This window comes from Bufo gargarizans, chromosome 5 (assembly GCF_014858855.1).
Source record: "Bufo gargarizans isolate SCDJY-AF-19 chromosome 5, ASM1485885v1, whole genome shotgun sequence".
In the NCBI taxonomy this organism is placed as follows: domain Eukaryota; kingdom Metazoa; phylum Chordata; class Amphibia; order Anura; family Bufonidae; genus Bufo; species Bufo gargarizans.
Window position 1 is genome coordinate 332,893,312 of NC_058084.1, and position 23,141 is coordinate 332,916,452.

The window sequence follows — 23,141 nt, forward strand, 5'->3', positions numbered from 1 at the left end:
ATAATTAATTGAATAAGATCCTCCTGTGTGAAATCAACGGGTCACGTCATTATGTATTCACAAACTTGTTCTGAAAGGCCTCGGAGTCCACAACACCACTGAGCAAGCAACCTGAAGACCAAGCTGCTTTCCACATTGGTCACAGACAAGGTTGTGGAGAAGTACAGATCAGGGTTGGGTTATAGACAAAAATATTCCTAATGTTGGACATCCCACGAGGCTGAGGAGGAGGTTCACCTGTCATCAGGACAGTGGCCCTACACTGGAGTGTTTTTAAGGGGAAACCTTTAAATGTCTTGGAATGGCCTAGCCAAAGCCCAGACCTCAATCCATTGGAGAATCGGAGGCATCGCTTGAAGACTCTGCACCAACACAACCCATTAACCTGAAGGAGTTGGAGCAGTTTTGTGTGAAAGAATGGGCAAAAATCCCAGTGTCTAGATGTGCTAAACTAACAGAGACCTGCTCCAAGAGACCTGCATCTGTAATAACAGCAGGAGGTGTCTATACAAAGTATTGACATTCAGGGAGTGAATACTTATGCACAAAAAAATTCTCTGTTTTTGTCTCAGTTATTGTTTTGTGTCATAGTAAAAGTGGTAGGTATGTTGTGTAAATCAAATAATAGCAACACCCCCCCCCAAACCCCCCCCCCCCCCCCCCCCCCCCAAAGAAATCCATTTTAATTCCAGGTTGTAATGCAACAAAACCGGAACAAACATCAAGGGGGTGAATACTTTCACAAGGCACTGTATGTACGTATTTTCTATATGCTTGTGCATGTGTGTACATATGGGCATATTGTGTACTTGTGTGTATAATGTGTGTGTGTGTGCGTATATTATATATGTGTGTGTGTGTACTAGGGATCGACCGATTATCGGATTTACCGATATTATCGGCCGATATTCAGGATTTTGAACACTATCGGTATCTGCATCTATTTTGCCGATATTCCGATAACGTCCTGGGAACACAGATCGCGCTGCTGACAGTGCTCGCCGTGTTCCCTCAGCAGCAGTACAGGGGAGAAGGAAGCAGTGTCTCCTCCCCCTGTGCTGCCGCCAATGTAAGGACAGGGGACAGGAGGAGGGGAGGAGCTATGGCCACTGCTCCACCAATGAAGATTAATCTATCATTCATTCATATACAGGAGGCGGGAGCTGCAGGATCACATAGCCGGCTCCCGGCCTCTATGAGCTGTAGCTGCGATCTGCGGTAGTTAACTCCTCAGGTGCCGCGGATCGCAGCTACTTGTCATAGAGGTCGGGAGCCGGCTATGTGATCCTGCAGCCAGCTCCCGCCTCCTGTATATGAATGAATTAGAGATTAAGCTTCATTGGTGGCGCAGTGCGCCCCCCCAAGCCCCCCAGTATCAGACATTGGTGGCGCAGTGCGCCCCCCCAACCCCCCCCCCCCAGTATTAAGCATTGGTGGCGCAGTGCGCCTCCCCCCCAAGCCCCCCCAGTATTAGGCAGTGGTGGCGCATAGGGCCCCCCCACCCCAGTCGCAGTGCGCCCCTCCACAGGATCCCCTCTCCCTTGCTCCTCCGATCGGAGCCCCAGCAGTGTAATGCTGGGGCTCCGATCGGTTACCATGGCAGCCAGGACGCTATTGAAAGCACACAGCAGCAGGGACAGTGTGAGCTCCTATTCACCCTGATAGAGATCTATCAGGGTGAATAGGACAAGGGTTCTAGTCCCTAAGGGGGCTAAAAGTTAGTTAAAAAAAAAAAAAAGTTACAAAAAAAATAATAAAAACACCAAAATATTAAATATAAATGAAAAAGAAAGATTTACAAAAAAAATAAAAATAAACATTAATTTTCAGCAGATTTGTGGGAATTTTTTTATTTTTTTTTCAAAAATGAAAATTCCCAGAATATCGGTATAAATTATCGGCTATCGGCCTGAAAGTTCACAAATTATCGGTATCGGCCCTAAAAAATCAATATCGGTCGATCCCTAGGGTGTACTGTGTATATGAGTGCGTTACGTATGTGTATTTGCATATTTTATATATGCGTGTGTATATAGCTGGAGGGGAGGGGGGCTTTTGATGTCAGTGTCCACCCATGTTGCATGCCGTCCAGTTATGCTGCTGCCAGTCTAACATCTATTCACAAGCATTTCAGGCCCTTTTTGAGACTGTAAGGGTCCATTCACACGAATGTATCCGTTTTGCAGTCTGCAAATTGAGGTTCTGCAACACATGGATACCGGCCGGGTGCGTTCCACATTTTGTGAATTGGAAGATTCTATCCTGTGATAAAAATGCCTATTCTTGTCTGCAAAAACAGACAAAGGAAGTGTGGATGCCTATAGCACGTGGTGTGCTATCCACATCTTTTGCGGCCCCGTTGAAATTAATGGGTCCACATCAGATCTCCAAAATTGTGGAACAGATGCAGACAGAAAAATATGGTCGTATGAATGAAGGGTGATACTGTATTTACAGCATAGATCAGAATTACATTACAGGGTGGTATACTTATTTATATTTATTTCCCCGCCCCTGGGTTCCTGGGCCGCTGCAGCTCTCTGGTCTACCTGTGCCAACATTCAGTCACGTGGCTGCTACAATAGTGACATGTCTCCCATGCGTCACGTCCGTATGATTCCCTCCACAGGTCTGGCCATGCTGGAGGATTTACTTAAGGAGCCCCCAGGGGGTGAATAAGCCCATTAAAGTTGGCTTGACAAGCACAGATTTCTGCATGATTTTAATGAAATTAGTCTGAGTTGGCCATTTATGAATACATGGTTCAAACCTATTTTAAGTGTATACCAACTTTCACCTTCCACTTCTATTCAGCCCCTTTTACTCCACCCGACAGAGCTCGGCAGCACATTGCCCCATGTCAACAGGAAATGTACTGCTGACAAATGAAAACCTTATGGGGGCAAGCAATTGCGTTTCCAGTCCCTCACCCCCATATGAATAATAATCGCTGCATGTAGATGCGGTTAACGAGCACTGAACCATACGCTGCTATCGCCAGTTGGTGCATGTTACTGGGCAGAAGGTCTGCCGGTGTAACAGGACCCTTCTGGTCGTCCTGAAGTAGCAACTCGCTACAGTCATTGAGATTGGGAGACAAATGTTTTCCACACATCAGATGAGACGTAGTTCAGTCAGTTGCAAGTTTACACACGTCAATTAAGGCTAGTTTCACACTAGCGTTCGTCGGTCCGCTCGTGAGCTCCGTTTGAAGGAGCTCACGAGCGGACCCGAACGCCTCCGTCCAGCCCTGATGCAGTCTGAATGGAGCGGATCCGCTCAGACTGCATCAGTCTGGCGGCGTTCAGCCTCCGCTCCGCTCGCCTCCGCACGGACAGGCGGACAGCTGAACGCTGCTTGCAGCGTTCAGCTGTCCGCCTGGCCGTGCGGAGGCGTGCGGATCCGTCCAGACTTACAATGTAAGTCAATGGGAACGGATCCGCTTGAAGAGGTCACCATATGGCTCAATCTCCAAGCGGATCCGTCCCCCATTGACTTTACATTGAAAGTCTGGACGGATCCGCTCAGGCATCTTGCGCACTTAGAAAATTTTCTAAGTTATTAATGCAGACGGATCCGTACTGAACGGAGCCTCCGTCTGCATTAATATGATCGGATCCGTTCAGAACGGATCCGATCAAGCGCTAGTGTGAAAGTAGCCTTAGATTGATTGCGGTTTAATTAATAGACGCAAGTAAAACCAGAATCGGAAAGCTGCTAATTATCAGTGGTAAAAGCTTGATTGTTTACTAATGGCGGCATAGTTGATCCTCGGCACCGATATTTCTGAAAATGATTTTCCCTGACATTGCATCTGCAGACTGAATAGGTATCCTTTTCTTATTTGACTTGTGCTTGAAATTGGCCGGCTAACTTTTCTCCCCCCCCCCCCTTTCTTTAGATCTCCCCAGAGGTGCTGTGCAAAGAGGGGATCAAGGTGCACCGTACTGTACAACAGAGCGGACAGTTTGTTGTCTGCTTTCCAGGATCCTTTGTATCAAAAGTGTGCTGTGGCTACAGTGTATCTGAAACTGTGCACTTTGCTACCACCCAGTGGACAAGCATGGGCTTCAAGACTGCCAAGGTACACGTGAACACTTACAGACTTACCTACTTACCATCCAAGGTCATTAATGTCTAATAACATGACTGAAACGGATCTGCAATCCACATGTTCTAGATATTACTGCACCTCAGTCCCGTAGTGCTTACATGGGTCATGACTATATAGAATCACACCATAACTATTATTTTTATTTTATTTTTCAGGAAATGAAACGTCGACACATAGCAAAGCCGTTCTCTATGGAGAAATTATTGTATCAAGTAGCAACAGCCGAAGCAAAGAAGGAGAACGGCCCAACTCTGAGTGTCATTTCTTCACTGCTCGGAGAGCTCAGGTAATATAGAAAATGTATGGATGATGGGTCTGCCAACCTAAGCAGTTCCACCTTGGTATAGTTTGAATAAGATACAGGGGAACACCACCCACAGCTTCTCATTTGGATTTCGGTGGAGTTCACTAAGTTGTATCTGGTGTAATATGAATTTCTGCTTGCCGGTCTTCCTGTGGGCTCCACTTTTCCAATCCTGGGTTTGCCAGAGTCAGTCTTGGCAGTGGAGGTGCCCATTTGTTTTCTGAGGTAATGACTTCAGTAAATGGTGAAAGGGTCTGAGTTGTACAGTCCCTTTTAACAGGTGAGTGAAATTGTGCATTTTTGGATAACTCAGTGAACTCCATTCAACAATGAGAGCTAACTTTGTGACTTTGTGCGTGGAGTTTCCTTTTTTTTTTTTTTTTTTTTTTTTTTTAATAAAGGGGTGCTCATGGACTTTTTCACCCCTGAGAAGCAAGATTTTGAAGTGCAATTAAACTTTGAAAAGAGAAAAGGATTGGCGTAGACCCGTCCTGTCATTGGACAGGTTTCGCTCTCTATTGAGAGTGGGATTTTGTTTTATGGAAATCTGGCAAGACTCCATCCACGTGTGATGAGTAGTTTTACTCGCGCTCTGTGGAGAGAACCTGGCGCTTAATTTTTTTCAAACCAAGCAGATATTTCAGAACCGTGCGATGCTTGTGACCTGGTGCTTTGCTTGTTTAATGCTGTTTTTTTTTGTCTACTATGTAGAATCTGTCTTTTCCAGAGGTGGTGGTTGATGATCATTATCCGTAACTATATATGTTTGACTCTGTATATTCTCTGATGAAATCTTGTCCGGAGGGCAGTTCACCTCCATAAGGACTTGTTTAGCCTAGAGAGCAAGGCAATGTTCCTACTTGTAGAATCTCAACTGTGAGTTGGTTTAGTCTATGCAGGGAGTATGACAGCTAGGCAGCTGCAGAGCAGTTCATCTACATCTCTGCAGTTCTGGGACATGGCAGTGGAGTAGGGAGTGTTAGGGCTCTTTCACACAAGCTGATCCCGTGCGGGTAATCCGCTGTGTAAAAGAGAGCCAAGCCCCGTTCCAGACAGCACAGACACGGAGCATTAACATGACTGATAATGCTCCGGGCCTCTCTGTGATCTTTTTACTACAAAATCACAGTTAGATAAAGTTGTCACTGTGATTTTGTAGCAAAAAGGGCACAGAGAGGCCCGGAGCATTATCAGTCATGTTAATGCTCTGTGTCTCTGCTGTCCGGAACAGGCCTTGGCTCTCTTTTACGCAGCAGATTACCCGCACAGGATCCGCTCGTGTGAAAGAACACTTATGGTGCTTCTTATTTATTTTTATTTTTTTAACACCGCATATCACGTATGGTATTTTGCAATTCACCGCAGAATTTCCTTTGCAGGTCGAGAATGTTACTATCACTTCACCCTCATTACAGTGATGCTGAAGAACCTGCTGTAATAAGAGTCAAGTGAAGCGCCGTGCGGTTTGTGACTTGCTCTTTTTTTTTGGTCAGGGATACAGAGTTGAGGCAGAGAAGGGAACTCTTTGAGGCAGGCCTCCACTCTTCTGCTCGCTACGGAAGCCATGACACCAGCAACTCATCATTGGACGGGAAGAAAAAACCTCGGAAGTGGCTGCAGTTTGAAACGTCTGAGAGAAGATGCCAGATTTGCCAGCATTTGTGTTACCTTTCCATGGTGAGCAAGAGATTTTGGTATTGGGGGTGTCAGCATTTTGTGGATTTATCAGTCTTCTCACATGTGCAAGAGAGCATTAAATTCATAGCAGCACATTACCTCTAAGGTGAGGAGTATCATACCTGGCTGCAGCTTTTACTCCCCCCCCCCCCCCCCTCTCTGGTGGGATTGGATCTGCAAGATATAGCTTTCCGGTGCATTGAAGATCCTACACTTTTCTGTATATACCGGATAAACCCTGAGTTGTCTTTATGCTTCTCAGGTCATGCAGCTGAGGTGGTACTTTGGCTTGTAGTCCACAGTATCGCAATGCTGCCTTGATGCTCCAATGCCATGAGGAAGAAACGTTGATATTATTCTGAACAGAGATTTGTCACATACCGTCTTCAGTGGGATCTGTATGTTAAGGCAGCAGAGGTCGCACTACATTTTTTCCAGAAGAGTAAAAACACTCCTCTTGGCTTATTTTGAGGAGCATTTTTAGCCGAGGAGGAGTAGGAAAGCTGCAGTAATTCAGATCAATAATACATAGGCCTACATAACGTTGCTATTTATGCAGGGAAACCATTACTAGTCTACTCTATAACTGTCTTCCATGCATAAATAGCAGTTTTAGACTTTTTTATTTTATTTATCAGGCTTTTATGCCATTTAAAAACGGATGTTTTCTCATCAATTTAAAAAAAATAAACGCAGCCAAAAATGCTAAGGCAAGCATACCATCCTGACTGTACCAGCATGCCCTAGCTGAGCCTCTCATACCTGATGAGGGACAGAAGACCGATCAGTTGCTCAGCCAGGACATGCTGGTGCAGTGTAGTCAGGATGATATGTTTGCCTCAATCAGTCCACATCATGTATGGGCAGCCAAGTTATCAGTGCTCTGCATCAGCACCATAATTAACTCCACAAGTAGCTGTTTTTCTCTTTAGATCTAGTACCCACATATAAGATGTCTGAGCTGTGCAGAAATATTGTGGGGATGGTGCCGATGGGACACTCAAGATGCAGAACATTGATAACCTGGCTACCTGACTGTGCAGCCCAAACATGTGTACTGATTGAGGCAAAGGTAACATCCTGTCTACACTGCACCAGCATGCCCTGGCTGAGCCTCTGATTGTTGTTCTGTCCCATGATATGAAAGTCTCAGTTGCTCAGCCAGGGCAGGCTGGTGCAGACAGAGCAGCAGTGTAATGTAATTGTAATAGAAGCCAGGCCCAGTCAGAGGACAAAGGCAGAGCAATTGTTGGACAGCGGGATTTCCATATATTCAAAGAGACCACGGCACTCTATAGTTCAGTTTGCATAAACTTATTTTATTTTGTTTTAATCCATCCGAAGAAAGTTACATTTAGCCACTGGCCAGAAGTTTATGCAAACAGTACTATAGAGTGCTGTGGTCTCTTTGAATATATGTGCCCAGATAATGGCTGCTCCCCTGTCCCCAATGGGTCTTTCTGCTGCCGCCACCCCATCAGCCTCTTCTTACCCCTCTTAGTCTATGCAATCACAGACTTGCTCAGCTGCGGCCTCCATCATTATAAAATGATATTAAAACCACAGTCCTCTCTGCTCCCAGCGTGTGAAACGGGGGCGGAGGGGATATTTGGTTGGGCGTCTCAGAGTAGGCCCGGGCTATTACTAGTTGAAAATTGATTGTTTGTATCTGAACAGGCCCCAAGAACGCCCTTTTACCGCTGAACCTGTTTAATAATAGCAACGTAAGAGGCTGCTTTCCCCTCACAACCTCATTGTGTCTGGAAGTAATAAAGATGGAGGTGCCTCCATACATGCCAGCCTCCCCCTCCACAATGGTATCAGAATGGCGTAGCGTTCCAAAAACGGCCAATCAGCAGCCTCCCTCCTTAATAAAGAAAAGCTCCTTACTCGCTGCCTTAGACCTGTGAGTATGGAGCTTTGTTATTGGGTGTTTAGGGCACCAGTATTCCTGTGCGGCCCATGCCATTAACAGCACGCAGTGTGCTCATCAAGTCCAGGAAAAGCCTCGTATATTTATACGCATAAGCCTTTTTTCAAAGCGTAAAACTGCCTGTACATATGTCTGACACTTGTACGGATTTTGAGTCTTCTGTTAAGGGGTTATACGACCAATTGTCCTACAGACCAGACATCTACATTGCTTGTGCTGGAGATAAAATAGTTCTTCTGTCCCAACTTAGAGCCATCCTGATTTGCTTCTCTCCCAAGAAAACTGCTTTCCAGCTATAGCTTTCCGATATCAGAGACTTACACACCATGTCATGATATGGGAACTTATACATATATTTGTTACCAGGCACCTTCTTATTTTGGACCAACTTGTATTTTAGGTTTAGTGGCCCTTTGAACATTGGTTTTCACTCTGGATGTCCACCTACGGCCTGCCTTACCTTGCTCTTGGTACAAAGGGACTTAAATTACTGGGTTTATTACTGCCACACGGGCCACGTCTTCCTATTGTATCATTCATTAAAGCAATGTGCCCTGGCAGACATCCTCCAGTATGTAATATAATTACTGCAAACAATCACTATTTAACCTCCACCTCAATGAGATTATCTAGCTGTGTTTCAGTTCTGGCTCCATTTCCTGTCTAATCTGATCTTCTACTTTATTTTCTCTCTTAGGTGGTGCAAGAAAATGAGAATGTGGTGTTCTGCCTGGAGTGTGCGCTGCGTCACGTGGAGAAGCAGAAGTCGTGTCGAGGGTTAAAGCTGATGTATCGCTACGATGAGGTCAGTTGATTTTCCTTAGTGCTAATATTCGGGATTATTTATTGTATATAGACATTTACAGGTATCTTTTATAGAAACCTGGCTTTGCCTCATTTTCCTGCTTGTTTTTGCAGTATTTAAAGGTTTTTGTCTCATGAATACAACTCCTTTCCATATGTCGTATGTAGATTGGGCTCCCCAACTCGGGCCCCACTCTGAGCCGCACAAGTAGCTCCCATTGTGGCAGACTTGAACCATCCTTTTACAAAAATTATTCTAAATGGACGTCATGTAATACTTCATTTCACCTGCTGCACAGAAAATGCATCCCTGGCTGTAGCTTACCATTGAAAAATCTGCTATTTACCAGGGTGTTGGGCCCCCTACTCTAAGACAACCCCTCTAAAGGGACACTTTCATAAGAAATGGGTATTTTTTAAAGGGGTTGTCCGGATAGGTCATCAGTATCATGTGGGGTGGGGGCTCCGACACCTGGAACCCCTGCCGATCAGCTGTATGAGGAGACAGCGCATGCGTCATCTCCCTTCTCTCTTCCTGTCCTCTGCTGCAGTCTATGGTCTTTGCCATAGACAGCAGCTCCGAACAGGAAGAGTGAAAGGAGACTGCACTGATCGGCGGAGGTGCCGGGTGAGGATAGGTCATCAATATTAAAAGACAGGACAACCCTTTTAATCTTAATATTCATAGAAAACATTTTTTGATAATTTTTTGGCTGTCTTTATTTAATTTTTATTTTATTTTTTTTCGGCAGTGCCATGCCATTAAGATGAAATAGAAACAGTGTCCTTCTGTAACAGTCACAACAGAGATACAAATTCTATATAGATAGATAATTCATTGTCAGTTTACAGTATGACAGCTCTATTGTTCCCTTGATAATCCTGTATACAGAGGCCACTTATCAGTGTAATGTGTGATGTTCTAATTGAGCAACTCACCCCCCCCCCTTCCCCTTCCCCTTCCCCTTCCCTCTCTGGTCAGAGTGATTGTGGTCTGAGTAAGTAAAGGTGGATTTAGGCTTGTTCCGACAAGCTGCCAATCTAAATGTGCAGACCATGCTGTCTAAACAGTGATCTGATGCCCAGAAACAATGCAGCTGTAAGAGGATGAGCGATCACAATAGTGATCCCTCGTCCGCAAACTGTGGAGGAGATCGCAGCATGTAAATGCAGAGCTTCACCTCCACTGAACGAGCAGCCGACTGTCGGGAAGGAACGCTTCCTTCCCCACAACCTGCTGCTCATCAGACCCACTAAATCCACCTTAAGGGCTCATGCACATGGCCATAGATACTTTTGCGGTCCGCAAATTGAGGAACCGCGGAACACTGATACAGGGCCAAGAGTCTGACGCCATTTTGCCCTATCCTTGTCTGCAAAACGGACAAGAATAGGACATGCTCTATTTTGTTTTTATTTTTTGCGAGGTCGCAGAACTGACATACGGATGTCTGTGTGTATCTTTTGCAGCTCCATTGAAGTGAATGGGTCCTCATCTGATCCGCAAAAAATGCAGATCGGGTACGGACAGAAACCACGGTCGTGTGCATGAGCCCTAAATCAAGAGAGGCTGTCTGCTGTGCAAAAGTCCAAAATGAAGTAGAATACATGGATGGTATCCACAAATTACATCCAGAAATCTATCCACTCGTTTTTTGGGGACAAAAAAAAATCTTCACATATATCCCTTTAATATATGATATAAAATTGGATGGTAGTGTCCCTTTGTGTAAATGCTGATATTTTTACATTTAGCTTTGCTTAGATATCATGTATAAAATCAAATTCTGACCCCCCTCTTATACACTTAAAATCTCTGGTGCCTGCATGTCTATAGCCTTAGGAAGAGGAAGATTAGAGTCTGTCACACACCTCTAGCAACATCAGCTTTATCCCAGTGGAAGTGTATTGAATCTGCTGTACTGCAAAAAATGCAATTAGGAACTTGGCCTTAGATTGTCACTTCATCCCCCTGACCATTATCTAATGCATATGGCCAACTATAGATATCATTCTTCTATACATATTTGCCTGTAGCTCTGGAGTTTACCACTAGGTGGCACCAATTGTATAGGCTTTTTCCTTAAATCCTTCCTTTTCTCATAGAGTGATAAGTGAGTAATTTGTGTCACTTAGGGTGCATTCACACGACTGTATAAATGTATCCGCATCCGTTTCACCATTTTACGGAACTATAGTGGAACCATTAATTTCAATAGGGCCTCAAAAGATGTGGACTGCACACCTCGTGCTGTCCGCATCTGTTGTTCCATTCCACGGCCCTGCAAAAAATATAGAGCATGTCCTATTCTTGTCCGCAGCTATGGACAAGAATAGGCTTTCTCTATATAGAGCCAGCCATGTGCAGTCCGCAAATTGCGGAACACACACGGCCGGTATCCGTGTTTTGCGGATCTGCACTTTGCGGACAGCAAAACACTTACGGTCGTGTGAATGCACCCCTTTAGTAAGACAGGCCATAGATGGACATCCAGAAAGGAAACCAGTATTAAAAGGGCCACTAAACCGAAAGTTCCTATATCACGATGTGGCGTGTGTTTGGCAGATGGCTGACAGCTGTTGCTGCAAAGATGTTTTTTCGGGGAGAACATCAGGATGATTTTGAAGTGCACCTGTCAGCAGAATCAATTCTATTAAGGGTACTTTCACACTAGCGGTTTCCTTTTCCGGTATAGAGTTCCGTCAAAAGGGCTCAATGCTGGAAAATAACTGATCAGGTATATCCCCATGCATTCTGAATGGAGAGTAATCCGTTCAGGATGTCTTCAGTTCAGTCTTTTTGATTGATCAGGCAAAAGATAAAACCGCAGCATGCTACGTTTTTTTTTTTCTCCGTCCAAAAAAAACCTGAAGATTTGCCTGAATGCCAGATCAGGCATTTTTTTCCATAGGAATGTATTAGTGCCGCATCCATTTAATGTACCATGTCATGTGTATACTTAAACATGGGACAAAAGCGTGATGTGAACACAGCCTAGGGCTGGGCGATATGGGCTAAAATCTATATCTCAATATAATTTGAAGCATGTGCGATATAACGATATATCGCGATATATTACTTCTGTATGTATACAAATTACATGGCCATCATCATCCATGTCCCCCAGCCAGCGCCATGAGCCCCATCCCATTGCCATTTGCCATCATCCATGTCCCCCAGCCAGCGCCATGCCATTGCCACCATCATGTTCCCCAGCCAGCGCCATCAGCCCCATGCCATTGCCATATCATCCATGTCCCCCAGTCAGCGCCATCAGCCCCATGCCATTGCCATATCATCCATGTCCCCCAGTCAGCGCCATCAGCCCCATGCCATTGCCATATCATCCATGTCCCCCAGTCAGCGCCATCAGCCCCATGCCATTGCCATATCATCCATGTCCCCCAGTCAGTGCCATCAGCCCCATGCCATTGCCATATCATCCATGTCCCACAGCCAGCGCCATCAGCCCCATGCCATTGCCATATCATCCATGTCCCCCAGCCAGCGCCATCAGCCTCATGCCATAGCCATCCACCACCCCCCGGTAGATTAGGGCGCCTGCTAATATACTTACCTTTTCTGCAGGGTGGGCTGATGGAGTCCGCAGGAGACGGACCGCGTCTTCCACCCAGCATGCACTGGGAGGGACCTGACGTCACACATGTGTGCACGCAAGGCCCTGGCCAGTGCAGAGTCGGGAGGCCACGGAGCGGTGAGTGAGAAGCTTCTTCAATTCACTACCGCTCCGTGGTCATCTATCGCGATATGGCGATATAGCTAAAATCTAGATCGTTGCCCGAATTTATGTTGATAATATCATATATCGCCCACCCCTAACAGCCTAATACATTTTCAGAAAAGAAGTAATTTTAATTAGCAAGATCAATCCTAGGCTGTACACATGGTTTAATAGGATTTAAGTTGGCAAAAAGCAGAAGATAAAGCAGATCTGTCAGACACATGGAACTTCTCTCATAGATACACAGGAGTTTGTTATATTCTTTAAAGGGCATCTGTCAGCAGATTTGTACCTATGACACCGGCTGACCTGTTACATGTGCGCTTGGCAGCTGAAGGCATCTGTGTTGGTCCCATGTTCATATGTGCCTGAATTACTGGTCAGGTCCCAGTGGTTGGACCCCCACCTACCAGATGACAATGGCATAAACTGAGCAAGATACCACCATTGTCTGGTGAGGAAAGACATTTAAAGGGGTTATCTTGAAATTTAGATTGATAACCTATTCTGAGGATAGGTTATCAATCTCAAAATGGCAGGTGTACGACACCCTGGACCCCCGTCAACCAACTGATAGAAGAGGCTGGTGCTCTGTGAGCGATACAGTTTCTTCCTAGGCTATGTGACATTGGTCACATGGGCTAGTTGCAGCTCCGCCCCTTTAAAGTCAATGAGCTGCAATACCAAGCACTGCCACTAAACAATGTACGGCGCTGTCTTTGGAAAGCTGTCCGGGGCCAGCTGTGCTCTCTGAAACAGGTGATCGGTGGGGGGTGCTGGGACTTGGACCCCCACCAATATGATAATCGTTATTTCCTAGATAACCTCTATAAGACTGCTCTGCTAGATTTTTTTTTTACATTTGTGGATTCAGCATTTATCTTGGATTACCATGCCACAAATTCACATAATTCTACACTTCGAATGTGAAAAGTAACCTGACCGCAGAGTGAGAACATGGCTTTCTGGAGCTAGCTGTTCTATGGTGTAGGATTGCCTATTTTAATGACTTTTATTTTACTTACAGGAACAAATAATAAGTCTCGTCAATCAGATCTGTGGGAAGGCGTCTGGGAAAAACAACAGCATTGAGAACTGTATGATTAAATCTACACCAAAAAGGGGACCAAGGAAGAGAGCCACACTTGATGTGCCATGCTCCAGACTTTCATCCATCAGTTTGTCCAAAAGTGCTTCATATTCATCCTGAAGATGCCAACGCTCTCAGTTCTCTGATCATATAAATATATATATATATAAATATATATTTTTATTTTGTAATTTTACCATAGTTTGGAGTACTTGCTGTAGAATGCAGGCTGTCTTTGCACTAGCTCTATGAAGATTTTTTTGTTTCTTCTGGTTTTTAGAGAAGTAACTTTGTTTTAGCATTAAACTGTTGGTTTTATTTTATTTGTTTTGTATGTAGACACTGCAGTCAGACTTTCAATACTGCAGTCTAGTCACTGTTTTATGCCAGTCTATGGGGCAGTCTGTGTTTTTGATTTTCATTTATTTTTTCTGTCGCCCCCTAGACTGAATTATATACAGAAAGCCTTCCTTGACAACCATGTGTGAAAAAGGCATTTAAATCATCTTGATAAGTTTATGGTCTTTTTTTTATTTTATTTTTTGTATTTCTTTATCCAGTCAAGGGAGCAGTTTTTTTTCTAGAGGAAAAAGAAAACAAAATCGAAACTTGAACAAAATCTGCTTTTTCTTGACTATGTCTCATTCTGTCACGTGCAAGATGAGTTTTGTAATTTTTTAAAAAATTGGGGTCTACAATATAGTAACTTAAAAGGTTAAAAAAAAAAATAATACAACAAAACACAAAAAAACTGAAGATAGTTTGGCAGCTGATGGACTTTTTTTTTTTCAAACAAAACCAGAGGCAGAAAGCTGAGACTTGGAAATGGTTTCTCTGTTACCAGCACATTTCTATGCATCAGTTAAAGGAGAAGAAATGGCGGATGAACTCAAGCAATGCCTTCCTGGCAGACGTCACGTGGGGGGGTGGGGTGGGACTATAAACTGTGCCTGATTTCATAAGGAATCCATTCTGTTATTTTTGGTGCTGTTGGCTACTTTATCAAATAATGAAAAAAGAAATGTTAAAAAAAAAAAAACTTCAATAGCATCCTTTGACAAAGAGAAGGAAAAATGAATTTAAAGTATATAAATATATATATATATAAATGGTTGAAGCCAGAAGTGCTTCTATGTCATAGACGTGCAATCTTTCTAACATTCCATTTCATTCCACTGCTATATCTCAACACATCACACAATCAGCATTAATATGTATGTATATTGTTTTTATGTTCTCTCCATCACGTGGTCCCGTGACTGAGATGGAATTGCTTCATCGATCACCTTCTAGAGCCACTAGGGTCTGAATTGTTTTTTAATTAACTTTTTAATTATTTTTATTTTTTTCTGTCGTGAATGTGAAAAATAATTTTCCTCATTGTCTTATTTTTTATTTTATTTTTTCTGTTAGCTCTGTGTTTGCAAAAGAAAAACAAATTACAAATCACCAGGTTATATATATATTTTTTTTTTTGTACATATGCTTGTAAATTGAGTAAAATACTTGAGCCTTTTGGGGATTGGGGTGGACAGGGGACGGTGAGAAGAAAAATAAAAGATGAAGAAAAAGCCTTACATTTCAGTTTCTTCATCAGATGGTCTGGATGCTTACAGGGTTATTCTTGTAACATATAAGTGCTGCTTACATCACTGAACAACTAAAAAGAATTAATGGCATAAGTTTTGCCCCGATTTCTCTGGTTGTTTGTATGTGTGGGACTAAAGTATAGAAGAAAAAAAAGGGAATTTTTTTTTCACAATTATTTTTTTTTTTGTTTTGTTTCATGATTGAAAGAAATCCGAGAAAAAAAAAACAAGAAAAAAATACGTAGCTAGCCATATTGCACTGAACTCGCCAGTGGTGACTATTGGAAGAGTGTCCTTTAATACAATTTGTTGGTTGTTGTTGCAGAAGACTGAACTGTTTTTGAATATTTAACAATAACATAAACTGAGTCAAGTGTTTTCCAATGTGGTTGTCCAGTTTTATGGCCTTGCTGTGTGCTTTTTCCCTCTTGACAGTAAACTTCTATGACTACGGCTTACAGGTTGACATTTAATTTATTAGCACTGCTCTGCTCTCTTTCCTTGTGACGGAAAGACTCCATGTTGTTTATTGCCAGTTTTGTTTACTTTTCAGGTTTGTACAACAAGGTTTATTAATAAATAAGACAAATTTTTTTTTTTTTTGATCCGTGTTTGGATTATTTTTAAAACTCACCAGTTGGTTTTTAACCGATTTGCTTGTGGTTCTCAGCATAATAACTGTAATAATGCTTGATCATTAGAGGAGCACAAAAACTCAGGGCTCATGTATAGGGCAATCTCAGATCCTGTGGCGTCCACTTCCTTCCGTATAACACGGATCTGTAATCTAGTCATGTGCATGAGCCTGCGGGCTGGGTTTACTTGCGAGTTTTACCAGGATGTAAGACAGAATATGAGATTGTAGCAATGCCTTCTGTATAAACTGTTAAATTGATATCTGCTACATTGGATTAAAGGGGATGCAAATGGCATTTATCATGTAGACAAAGTTAATACAAGGCACTTACTAATGTATTGTGATTACGGGCACTGCTGCAGCGCAGATACGAGGTGGACAGTAGTTGCTGCGCATGCGTGCCTATATGCGCTCCCGGCAGACAGGCTGGTGCTTTTTCCTATAGTGTGCAAGCATTGCCACCGCTGCTAGATTGAAGGGTGGTCATAACCATGGAAACGAGCAGTGTATAATGTAATGGGAAAATGAATCAAGCCAGCAAAGGAGGCAATATGGACAATCACAGTACATTAGTAAGTGCCTTGTGATCATAACTTTATGTACATGATACATGCCGTTTGCTGAAGTGAGACAAAACCCCCTTAAAGATTTATATATCCTCACAATAATCCAAGGGTCAAGTCATCTGAATTTATTTAAACCTTCCTTTGTCTACAGTACATACTACACCATTGCTTTTAAGAAGCCATTTCAGAAAGGCTATAAAATTACATGTATAAAGTGCAGGCATGAAATATATTGGCAGATCTTTTTGTTTTCTAAGTTTGTGGCACTGCAATATTTTTATTGTAACCTACTCCCACCTAACACAAGCCTGTGGAAAAGAAGAATCTTGTCTCTTCAATTCTAATGTATGTGGACCCTGTGGATTTTAGGCTACTTTCACACTAGCGTTCGGGTGTCCGCTTGTGAGCTCCGTTTGAAGGCTCTCACAAGCGGACCCGAACGCTTCCGTCCAGCACTAATGCATTCTGAGTGGACGCGGATCCGCTCAGAATGCATCAGTCTGGCAGCGTTCAGCCTCCGCCGTGCGGATCCGTCCAGACTTACAATGTAAGTCAATGGGGACGGATCCGTTTGAAGATGACACACTATGGCTCAATCTTCAAACTGATCCGTCCCCCATTGACTTTACATTGAAAGTCTGGACGGATCCGTCTGAGGCTATTTTCACACTTAGAAATATTTTAACAATATAATGCAGACGGATCCGTACTGAACGGAGCCACCGTCTGCATTATATGAGCGGATCCGTCTGAGACGGATCCGCTCTGAACGCAAGTGTGAAAGTAGCCTTAGTCATTTTGGGCCTTTCATTGCAAAACCTGATTTGGTGTCTGTGTTGTTGTTTTTTTCTTTCTTCCCCTCACAGCTGGAACTAGTGTTTTCCCAGCTAAACAGGCCATGCTATTGAACAATCCATGGACATGGTGAAGGTCTCACACAGGCGTGTCTTTGATTGTTTTTTGAGACTGTGGGTACTTGACTAGATTATTTTGGTGGTAATTACCATCGTTTTACTTTTCGCCCTCTACGACGGTAGTAGAGACCTCTCTCTGACCAGGCAGGGACGGGAAGAATACATTTTACACTCCTGTGACTCGTCCTCAGTGTCTTCCAGTCCCTCCTGCTGGGGAGAGGTATTTCCCACAGAATTGCTGTGAGGACAGTTCTATGTTAAGCTGCAGCCATGACAAATAGCTCTTCGGCTGTTGCGCCACGTCAAGGAGTTCCATGTGCTGGTTGCTGCACACTCATGGAGTAAATCAATCTCCACCGCTATCTGCAATGTGCAGCGCTGGTGATAAGGTCAGAGGAGGCAGGTCAGAAGCGCCGGAAACCACCTCTGGCGTGATACGAGTCCACGCGTGCGTCAGGCTTGGGGAGTGATAAAGGTGGCCAGAAGTTGACCTGCAGGGGCCTGTGGCCGGTAGGAGTGGCTAAACCATCATCCAGAAGTGTTTTTCAAGGCAGATGTCACCCTCTGATCTGAGGTCTGGAGGTAGGAGCTATAAATGTTTTTTCTTTTTCACACAGTGACCTGTCAGTAACAATCCAAAAAAGAGAAGATGGAGGCAGCATGACCGGTAAAAATCCCTTTAATGCGGGAACCGCCAAGTGAACAAACGTGCAAGGTTGTGACGTTTCGGCTGCTGCACAGCCTTTATCAAACACAATGTGCAATTAACAAATATCTCTTTAAATATATGTCTTAATATATGTCTTAATATATTTAAAGAGATATTTGTTAATTGCACATTGTGTTTGATAAAGGCTGTGCAGCAGCCGAAACGTCACAACCTTGCACGTTTGTTCACTTGGCGGTTCCCGCATTAAAGGGATTTTTACCGGTCATGCTGCCTCCATCTTCTCTTTTTTGGATTCTTCATTAAGGAGCCCTGATGAATCTTGGACTCCAGGTAGGCTGTTGCATACCGGATGACCTCAAGTCCTGGTGAGTGCGATTCCACTTCTATATTTTTCGTTACTGTCAGTAACAATGTCTGAGCTGGGGGAGATAATGGAAACCCCTCAAGGACTATCACCTAAGCCTAAAACAATACCTCTTAACTGTTTTTTATTTTTTTTTCCCTCTGGGTGTATGTTAGGTTTCCTCTGGGTGTATGTTAGGTGGAGGTTTAGAGTTACGAGTTGTATCTCTTTTTTTTTTTTTTTTTTTTACACAAAGTCTAGAAAATGTGCGATTTGTGTGGCTAAACTGAGTCTTGTTCTACTAACCCATGTCAGAAATGTAATACTAATCTGGCGAAAGATCTAGTTAAGAGACGTTATTAGGAAAGAAATACACCTTGCATTATCGGAAGTCTCTGAATGTGAGTCACTGGCTTCAACATTTAAGAGATGGGAGGGTAAAATGTTAAGTTCTGACTCCTTGTCAGAAAATTTGGGCTCAGATTCTGATAGAGGGTCGTTTGATTTTGAATCGGCTGATTCTTCGAATGCTGACATAAAATAAAAATACATTTTTTTTCCTCTGACACTAGAGCATTAGTAAAGGCAGTAAGAGCAACTATGAATCTGATTAAAAAAAAAAAAAAATCCAGGGAACTATTCAGGACGAGATGTTTAGTGGTCTTGAACAAAAAAGGAAAGTTTTTCAGGTACATAGAAACATACTTTTTTTTTTTTTTTTTTTAAAGAGAATGAAAAGTTCCTGTTTTTGGAATAAAAAGTTTTCTATTAAACGTGGGCTACCTTTTAATGAGGAAAAGGATAAGGTATTGTTTGACTTCCCAAAGGTAGAGGTTTCACTTTTCAAATTAGTTAAAGTAGCGAATGCTCTACTCTTTGAGGATATGGGTTTGTTAAAGGATCCAATGGATAAGAAGGTAGATGTTTGTTTAAAAAGATCTTGTGAGGCTGTGGAGGCTTTATTTAAGCCTAATCTAGCCTCTACTTCTGTATCCAGATCCCTCAATTATTACTAAAAGCAAGTGTAACAAGAATGTCTGTGTTATCTGTAACACCAAAACATGCTTTATGCATGGTGGTCTCCTTTTTGGACAGGACTTGGAAAAATTTAGAAAGGGCTGCAGATTCTAAAAAGTCCTTTACTGTGGATTCCTGCAAAAGGAAATATCCCTTTCAAGATGCAAAAGAGGAAATTTCTTTAGTCTTTCCCCTACCTGAAACTTGGTGTCATTGTTTAGAGCAGGCATCCTCAAACTGTGGCCCTCCAGCTGTTGCAAAACTACAACTCCCAGCATGCCTGAACAGCCTACAGGTATCAGCCTACAGCAGGGCTATGTGGGAGTTGTAGTTTTACAACAGCTGGAGGGCCGCAGTTTAGAGCAGGCATCCCCAAACTGCGGCCCTCCAGCTGTTGTAAAACTACAACTCCCACATAGCCCTGCTGTAGGCTGATACCTGTAGGCTGTTCAGGCATGCTGGGAGTTGTAGTTTTGCAACAGCTGGAGGGCCACAGTTTGAGGATGCCTGCTCTAAACAATGACACCAAGTTTCAGGTAGGGGAAAGACTAAGTCATTTTCTAGCTCATTTGGAAGAAATAACAAAAAATACCTGACTGTTGAATATAATTCAATACAGTGTTGGACTGGAGTGCCTAGGGTCCATCAATAAAATGAATTATGGGGGCCCACTGTATAACTAAATACAATTGTCAGCTCATATTGGGTCAGACAGCAGCAAGATGCCACAAGATAATCATGGGGCTCCCTGCAGTAACTGAGAGGGCAGGTCCCTAATGAAAGATGATACTGGCTGGCCTGCCTGTTTACCTCAAGTCTTCTCAGCCCCCTGATGCATCAATAATAATAAACTGGGTAATTTGTTACATAATCTATTTATATGAACATTGACTGGTTTGGATGCTGTATGCTGCCTATCTACAGTATATGTAGGGCATTCAGTCTATTGTGCCACTTGCAAGTTATGGGGTCTAGGGGCCCCCCGGGGGATTCTCCTGTGGGCCAGTCCGAGCCTGGTTCAATACAGTATATCCTTCCATTACCATCCCCTGTTACCAATACTCAAAGTAACTCCAATGAAGAGCTCCCAATCATTGCAACTAGTTTTGAAAGAAGGGATACTAAAACTAATTGCTATGATAGTGTTAGTACCCATTCCTCAGGATCAATGGGTGGTGTGGCAGGCACAGCACTATGAAGTGCCTTCTGTGCTGTGGCATTAGAAGAATTCTGATATCTCTGACTTTTTTTTTTGTCTAACCAGACTGTGTATTACTCTGTAATTCCTCTAGCGCCGTTCTATGGAAACAGTAGGTTTAAAGAGCACACCAAATGCTTGAAATAACTTCTTTATTAACTTCAACTTTTCTTCATATATAACACTGCCGCAGCAGATAGTCCATGTACATAACACTATATCACAAAATGGCGGTATGTATAAGATGGTGGTTCAACTGTTCAATCTTGTCATTCAACATAAAATGGTGGATATATTTCTCTCTTCAGGATCTGTACTCTCACTTTAAGTTATTTAAGCACTTTATGATCTCTCTGAGAGGTATATCTGAGGTCTAACTAATAGTTCACTTGCTGAATTTGGTCACAATTTGCAGTATGCAGTAACTATTTGCAGATTGGTTGAGTATGATCTGGTATGGTTGTATGCAATTTGGATTGCAATATGGAATTTGAATTGTGAACTTTGTAGTTTGCAATTGGTGGAACTGTAAGTAAATACACATCTAACTGGTTCATTATACAGTTCTAATCACTGTATTAACAGTAGGAACATTATTTAACTGTTTTAAATACCTATTTTGGCTTCTCTGCTTCCATAAAACACAGCTCTTAGTGGAGTGAATGTCTTTTCAGCTTCTCTCCTCTGATGTAATGATTCTAGCAGCTCCTGCTAGGGGAATTTCCCATACCGGCTGTGTGTGAGGCTGGCTGTGATTGGTCAAAACGCCTGCCTAGCAACAACAGTTTAACTCTATGCTTTCTGTTTCTGCTGTGTCATTGAGCTAACCTTACATTATATAATGAATCCTAAAGGGATATTCTTTTTTCTGCTTCTATGAACACAATAAATATATAACAGTTATGACATCCAAACATGAAGTCACTGTAAATAACTGCTTTTGTCTTTAACACACACACAAATGTAGGAACTGTATTAAGGTTATTGGCAGGTCTAGCTGTATAAACATATAAGCTATGTTAGCAACCTAGGACAGGTCTTAGCTGGCCAGCTACACTAGGTACTATTAAATGGTTTGTTTGTTTTTTTTTTTTAAACTAAAACGGTACTCATCGGATAATAATAAATCTAAAACCCCTGAACAAATATATAACCTATGAGAGGTTCAAGATGATGTCAGTGAAGTCTCCTGCAAGGGAGATCAGAAATTCCTCAGAATAGCAGTCTTCATAGGATTTTTTTTTTTTTTCATTTACAATTTCAGGCCCTACCATTCACGATAATATCTGCCCGAGAGTGTTCACAAAGAAATGGATGACTAGCTTAACCATTATAAGATGATCAAACATAATTAAGAAGATCACACCTCCTGTACAATAAGGGAAGCTATGCCCCTTTTAGGCATCTTACATTCTGAAAGTTGGTTGGGCAAATGCCCATTCAAGGATCTTGCAGGGGTCTATTCTGAGAAATTGGGACAGAGAAGTAGTGACTTTGGATCAGAAGTCCATATCCCCAGTAGTAGAGAAAGATATGGTCTGGTGGAAAAATTGGGCTCATCTAAAAAGGTGTTTCCTGGATCAAGAAAGACCTTCAGATAGTCATCATGGACACACATCAGTGGGGCTGGGGTGTTCAATGTTTTCAGGGGGAATAGCCAGAAGGGCAGTCAGGAGAGTTTTCATCTGTTTAGGAAACCCTGAAAAATCTGTCCTTCAAATTTGAGAAGGGTGTACAAATAAGAATTGACAATGTCTCAGTGGTAGCATAGCTAAATCATTAAGGAGGAACTAGAAAGTGTAGCATTACAAAAAAAAATCCGCAAAAGATTTTCTAGTTTGGCAGAATCCAACATAAAATCTCTTTCAACCTGAGAGGAATTCAAAATATAAAAACAGATTTTCTGAGCAGGGTCAAGTTAGATCTGGGAGAGTGTAGCATCAGCTCTGGTGTGTTTAGTGACATTGTGACAATTTTTTTTTGTCACTTTGTCTCTGCCCCGAATTCAAAGCTTCCAATGTTTGTTTTCCCTCAGCCCTAACAATGGGGGATAGGGAGTGAATTCTCTATCCCAGGGGATTGCCAACCTGCGACTCTCCCTGGGAGGAAGATCTCTCCCAGGGTCCAATTTTGCATCCTTGGGTAGAAGCTCTTCACCTAGCTGCCTGGCTTCTGAAAGGTTGATCCTGAAGAATAGAGGTCTTTCTGACCAGGTGATTGACACTATCTCAGGCTGTAACTTCCAAACTTTATTCCAGAATCTGGAAGAAATTTGGTTCTTGGAGTTCTGAAAATCAAATACAACCAGAGGAGGTGTCCATCTAATCCATATTAGAATTTTTGCAGGTAGGATTTAATAAAGGTCTGCGTCCTAGCACATTGAAAGTACAAATATCAGCCCTTAGTTCTGTACTGGATGAGAAAATTGTGGAACATCCTTAGGCTGCTTTCACACTTGCGTTGTGATGATCCGGCAGGTAGTTCCATCGCCGGAACTGCCTGCCGGATGCGGAAGTCCATGTGCAAACGTATAGCATTTGTA

At 42.9% G+C, this 23,141-nt stretch overlaps 1 protein-coding gene across 1 annotated transcript in view; it reads left to right on the forward strand.

Annotated features, from left to right (window-relative positions):
- JARID2 (jumonji and AT-rich interaction domain containing 2) overlaps nucleotides 1-15,712 on the forward strand; it is a 142,589-nt gene extending 126,877 nt beyond the window's left edge. The window contains exons 14-18 of the mRNA XM_044292834.1: nucleotides 3,902-4,084; nucleotides 4,270-4,400; nucleotides 5,912-6,095; nucleotides 8,726-8,833; nucleotides 13,603-15,712. Coding sequence (XP_044148769.1) covers nucleotides 3,902-4,084; nucleotides 4,270-4,400; nucleotides 5,912-6,095; nucleotides 8,726-8,833; nucleotides 13,603-13,785 — 789 coding nt within the window. The 3' untranslated portion in view covers nucleotides 13,786-15,712. The remainder of the gene's footprint in view (nucleotides 1-3,901; nucleotides 4,085-4,269; nucleotides 4,401-5,911; nucleotides 6,096-8,725; nucleotides 8,834-13,602) is intronic.
- The last annotated feature ends 7,429 nt before the right edge of the window (nucleotides 15,713-23,141 follow it).